This window comes from Cebus imitator, unplaced genomic scaffold (assembly GCF_001604975.1).
Source record: "Cebus imitator isolate Cc_AM_T3 unplaced genomic scaffold, Cebus_imitator-1.0 Scaffold341, whole genome shotgun sequence".
Classification (NCBI taxonomy): Eukaryota; Metazoa; Chordata; class Mammalia; order Primates; family Cebidae; genus Cebus; species Cebus imitator.
In genome coordinates, this window is record NW_016107656.1 from 68,368 (window position 1) to 74,367 (window position 6,000).

A 6,000-nucleotide genomic window follows, 5' to 3' on the forward strand; every position below is an offset into this window, starting at 1 on the left:
CCAATTCTAGGCCATAGGTTTATCACCAATTTATATCTTTCATGATTCTGTGGAGGAATACTGACCTCTTCCAAAACTTTGTTTGATACCTAGCAGCCTCTAAAGCAGCTTTCCCATCCCCTACTTTGGCACCCAGACACTTCTAAACTGTTCTTGAGAATCTTGTTCAGGATTTACCTGGGATTCTAAAAATATACCAGAAGTTGAAGTCCCATGAGTGTCATCAGTTCCAGGTCCTCTTGTCTTTAAGAGGCGGCCAACTATACCTGGGACCAGTTTTAAGCCCAGAAAATCAAGACTGTCTGGAGTGAACTTTCTCAGCTGCCTGCCCCCGAAATGTAAAACCTCATCTGGTTGCATTCACCCATCTTCCTCTCCTCCAGTACTAAAGAAAGAGTGGTCCCCTGTTTCCAAGATCTCTCTCCCTGATCTTGATATAGCTTCTGATTTCCTCAGGTACATTTCTCCATCTCCCAGCTCTCCCACGCTTTTAATGTTTCTCTGCTGGCTCATTCCCCTGACTGTGATCACATTCAGATCTGTTAATATGTAAAGAAACAAAGTAGCATCCCTCCATCTTCTGTCCTTCCATAAATGAATTACCAGCTGCTAAATCCAGTGGGCTCTCCAGGCTTCACCTCAGTTGACCTCTCGTTAGTATTTGATTCAGCTGAGCACTTTCTTCTTGGACTAGTCTCTCTCCTCAAAACCCCCACTCACTCCTATAGCGATTGTCCTCCTATTTCTCGGACTGGTCTTTTTCTGTTCTTTTTGGTCCTCTTCTTTTGTCTGCCTTCTAAAAGTTGGTTCCCAGGACCTTGTTCCTGGTTCTCCTTTATTGTTCCTTTCTCTCTGGCTGTCCTACCCACTTTCGTGACTGCAGCTACCACCTTTATGCCAAAGGCTCCCACATATTTAGGCCCAGATAACCCAAGAGCCTAAGAGAAAATTTCACCTGATCGCCTCCAGGCATCTCAATCTGAAAATGTCAAAAAATAAACTTATCTCCTTCTACCATCCAACAATCTCTAGCATACGTCAAAACCCTCAAGCAAAAATCCTACAGACCAGATAGATACACTACCTATTTTAATACATCTAGGCCAGGCGCGGTGGCTCACGCCTGTAATCCCAGCACTTTGGGAGGCCGAGGCGGGTGGATCACGAGGTTAAGAGATCGAGACCATCCTGGTCAACATGGTGAAACCCCGTCTCTACTAAAAATCCAAAAAAAAAAATTAGCTGGGCATGGTGGCGCGTGCCTGTAATCCCAGCTACTCAGGAGGCTGAGGCAGGAGAATTGCCTGAACCCAGGAGGCGGAGGTTGCGGTGAGCCGAGATGGCGCCATTGCACTCCAGCCTGGGTAACAAGAGTGAAACTCCGTCTCAAAAAAAAAAAATACATCTATACTTCACATATAATTCTATCATAGTAACTATAACACTGTGTTGCATTTTTTCCCATTTAAATGTTTATCAACCCAGACTTAGTCATTCAAAAACCGTCTCGTTTACATTTTGCAAAAGTAGAGTACCTTAGTGCCATTATGGTTAAAACCACAGGCTCTGGGGCTGTCCTGTCTGGGATTATATACTAGCTCTACCACTTACAGTCTTAGACAAGCCACTTCAGTGTTGTTTGTTTGGTTTTAGACAGGGTTTTACTCTGTCACCCAGGCTGGCATACAGTTTAAGAACTCACTGAAGCCTCTACCTCCCAGACTCAAGTGATGCTCCTGCCTTAGCCTCCCAAAGCATTGGGATTATAGATGTGAGCCACTGTGCCCAGCTTCACTTCATTCTCTTTTTCTGAGATAGGCTCTCACTCTGTCACCCAGGCTGGAGTGCAGTAGCCTGATCATGGCTCATTGCAGCCTCAACTTTCTGGGTTCTCCTACCTCAGCCTCCCAAGTAGCTGGGACTGCAGGTGCATACCACAATCAGCTAATTTTTTTATAGAGATGAGGTCTCGCCATGTTGCCCAGGCTGGTCTCGAACTCCCGGGATCAAGCAATTCGCCCACCTTTGCCTCCAAAAGTGCTGGTATCACAGGCCTGAGCCACCATGCCTGGCCCTCACTTCATTCTTGACGGCTTAGCTCCCTCATTTGTAAAATGGGAATAATAGAAGTATCAACTCATGTGGTTGTGAGAAGTTGATGATTTAAGCTATAAAGCTGGTACTCTTGGCATTAGCTTATCTTTGGGGGGGTATTTATTTACAAATAAAAGGATTATCAGCACTTAGCTCAGTGTCTGGCACATGGAAGAAGGCTTTTAATTAATGCAGACTGAATGAATAAATGAGAGGAAATGTTATAGAATAAGTCTACACAAGGGAGATGTTTCTCCTCTAGTTCCACCAGTTGGCAAGATCCCTACAGCTAAAAATAGTTCCACCATATCATCTCCAGACCTGGCCTGGCTGCAGAGTAGATCAGACTAAAAATAGAGCCTGCTAAGCTTGATAAAAAAGACTGATCTTGGCACACCCTGTCCCTCCCAGACTCCTGCAAGCCTTGCAACTTCTAGTCTGGTGTCTAGGATCCGCCTCACAGGAAAAACTAAAGAAATGTTTTCCTTAATGGCCAAAATCACACCAGCATATTTGGAAGTTAGTTTTCAACAACGGTTCTACTGACTGAGTCAGTTCCCTGGATTTAGAAAAGGAAATAAATTTCTTAAGCCCTAACCAGAAAAAGAAATCAGGAGTTCATTCATACTTAATTGGAGAATGATTATGTATGGATTTTTAATTGGAGAATGATTATGTATGGATTCAGATAGTCTATGACGACTACAACAAAAAAATTCCCTGTGATCAGAATGCCTATTTCAGTTAGATGTAAGAGTAATCAGATGGTAATGTGTGTACGCATTGATGCCATGTGAGTTTTATAGGAAGCTGGTACAGAATTTGGTTTTAAAGAGGTCTGGGTTTGGGACCTGGACCTACAACTTACAACCTCCTAGGCAAATTACTTAACCTCGCTACACCTTAATCTGCAAAATGGTGGTAATACTAATACCAATTTGAGTTGTTTGGATTAAATAAAATAGTGCGTGCAAAGCACTTACCATATAGTGACCAGTAGCTGTCACTGTGACTAATCACTGGCTTGCCCTCTTCATGTCTAACCTTCTCACAGGTGCAGTGCTACCCCTGGCACTGGGTTTGGCCATCACTGCTCTGCTGCTTCTCATGGTTGCGTGCCGACTACGACTGGTGAAACAGAAACTTAAAAAAGCTCGTCCCATTACATCTGAGGAATCGGACTACCTCATAAATGGGATGTATCTATAGTAATGTAATTTAAAGAGCTTGGGGCAAGGACATGTTTTGTTTATAATCTATACTTCTATTAAGTTCTAGATATTTACAGACTCTTGTTTTTAATTGGGCCAGAAAATTCTGCAAATCCCAAATCTTTGTCTTTATTATTTATTGTAAAAAAAATATTCCTTAGAAAGTCATAAAATATTTTGAAATTTAGAGAGGAATTCATGATTAAAGATTTCTAAAAATATAATTCTGATTTATGTAAGCATTCCCCAAAAACAGAAATTTGTACTTAGCTGAGACAGAAAATTCAGCATCTCAGGAGTTGGTTTTAGGATGACTGTGTTAATCCTTTACTTTTTAGAAGCCAACTGTTGGCCCCTTCCAATGCTGGACCGCTTTAGGCACAGCTCCCCCTTGTTCTGTGGCCCTTTCCTTCCTCCTTTAAGTTCCAATATTCTTCTTTTCCCCCTCTAAACCCATTTCTGAGAGTGGATCTCAAGCAAGTTCATGCCTTCAATCAGATGTTACTTATAGCGGATAAACCTAAATTTATAAACCTTATGTACAGGTCAGTGAGCCTCAGGGAAGATGAGTGTGGATCCTTCCCAGTGCCTCTGATGTCATGTCATATAGATGGCTGCCTCCTTAGACTGACCTTTGGGAGAAAAAAATACCCAGACTTTGAATTAGAAACAGCTCTAAGATGGTGACGCAGTGAGATAGGAAATCAAGATGGAAGCAGAGAATCTGGTATGCCAAAAACAAACAGAAACTTAGTTGAGGGCAAAGAGAGCAAGGAGAACGTTTAATACTTCATACATCAAGTCAACATGGCTCCATGGTTGAGAGCACAGCAGCTCATTTATATATATAGCCTTTGTTGATGAAAGAGAAAAATGCAAATTGAAAAAAGGACATTGAGTGGATTTCTGGATACAGCTTTTGTAAATATGTCATCATGTCTTTCATCCAATGGAATGAGCCAATTTTTTTTTTTTTTTGAGACGGAGTCTTGTAGTAGCCAGGCCAGAGTGCAGTAGTGTGATCTTGGCTCACCACAACCTCCGCCTTCCAGGTTCAAGCGATTCTCTTGCCTCAGTCTCCCGTGCAGTTTAATTTGTAGGCTTTTAAAGGCAAATCATTCCCACCATCACTTAAGGCCAGGATTATACAAATTCTAGAAATAATTCTGAGAGGAATGTATAGCATGGTGCCTATCTACAGTCACATGATGTTCCTATTTACATGATTTTTTTACCATAAGTGGCAAATATTTTAAAATATTTGAAAAACACCCCAGAGTCTAGTATAGTTTATTTTTAGACTGAACATAAAGTAGATTGTTCTTTTAGCAAAGGCCTTAATTTGGGTGGGGACTGTAACATATATCAAAATACATGAACAAATGGAAAATTAGTTCTAGAAAAACAAGGAAATTCGGTATCATTTTTGTTTCTTGAGAAGCTAACTTTGTTGAATGTTTAGAATTGGGCAAAGATTTAAATTTTTGAAGGGCAGTTTAGAAAAATGAGCTTTGTGAATGAACTTAAGATGTCTGTACTCTGTATGTGATGCTGTACAGTTTGTTTTTATATGGAAAGATGTCACCTATAGCCATAACCAATAAAATAAAAATTGATGAGGCATGCAGCTTTCGGCATATCTGTTATACATGAAGAAATTAATTTCGTGTTGCTATGGTGTTGAAATATCTGAGAAAAAAATGTCCTGTATCTTTGTAAACATGATTCCTTTAATAAATTGTATTTTATTATTAGCCTTTTTTACCTTTTAATATAATCATAAGTTGCTATTATTGACTGAGCTGTTACTGTATTATTTGGATTCAATCGTATCAGCCCTATTTTACAATGATGGAAATAAAGTATTAGAGAAAGTGACTCCCCCAGGGCCACATAAAGCATTCTGGAGGGAAGGATAATCAAGGTCTATGAAATATTTATATTACCAGGTAGACTGAATGTGACCTTTAAAAGTGATCTTACAGCCAGGTGCTGTGGCTCACACCTATACTCCCAGAACTTTGGGAGGCCAAGGCATGTGGATCACAAGGTCAGGAGATGGAGATCATCCTGGCTAACATGGTGAAACCCCATCTCTACTAAAAAAAAATACAAAAAAAATTAGCCAGGCGTGGTGGCATGCGCCTGTAAGTCCCAGCTACTTGGGAGGCTGAGGCAAGAGAATCGCTTGAACTCGAGAGGCAGAGGTTGCAGTGAACCAAGATGGTGCCACTATAGTCTAGCCTGGGCGACAGAGTAAGACTCTGTCTCAAAAAGAAAAATTTTAAAAAAAAGTAATCTTCCCTGTAGATTATCTGATTGAAGGAGTTCTGCATTTAAGACAATTGAAAAATAATTTTAAAGGGAAGGGTGTCACAGTTTCTCTCTTAAATGTGTTCGTGTATTTTACATCTTTTCTTAAGGCTCACTTAAACCTCCTTCCTGAACACTTAAAACTTAACTTTTTCGTGGTTGGGCACAGTGGCTCACGCCTGTAATCCTAGCCCTTTGGGAGTCCAAGGTGGGTGGATCACCTGAGGTAAGGAGTTTGAGACCAGCCTGGTCAACATGGTAAAACCCCCCTCTACTAAAAATACAAAAAAAGTTAGTCAGGCGTGGTGGCACACGCCTGTAATCCCAGCTGCTTGAGAGGCTGAGGAACGAGAATCACTTGAACCCAGTAGGTAGAGGTTGC

At 41.1% G+C, this 6,000-nt stretch overlaps 1 protein-coding gene across 2 annotated transcripts in view; it reads left to right on the forward strand.

Moving 5' to 3' along the window:
- The window catches only part of LRP11 (LDL receptor related protein 11), a 46,819-nt gene extending 41,760 nt beyond the window's left edge, over positions 1 to 5,059 (forward strand). Inside the window, exon 7 of one of the 2 annotated variants that reach the window (XM_017505736.2) lies at positions 3,149 to 3,371. In XM_017505736.2, coding sequence (XP_017361225.1) covers positions 3,149 to 3,229 — 81 coding nt within the window. In that variant the 3' untranslated portion in view covers positions 3,230 to 3,371. Of the gene's footprint in view, positions 1 to 3,148 lie in introns of both variants that reach the window. The other variant, XM_017505735.2, reaches the window with a different exon arrangement.
- The last annotated feature ends 941 nt before the right edge of the window (positions 5,060 to 6,000 follow it).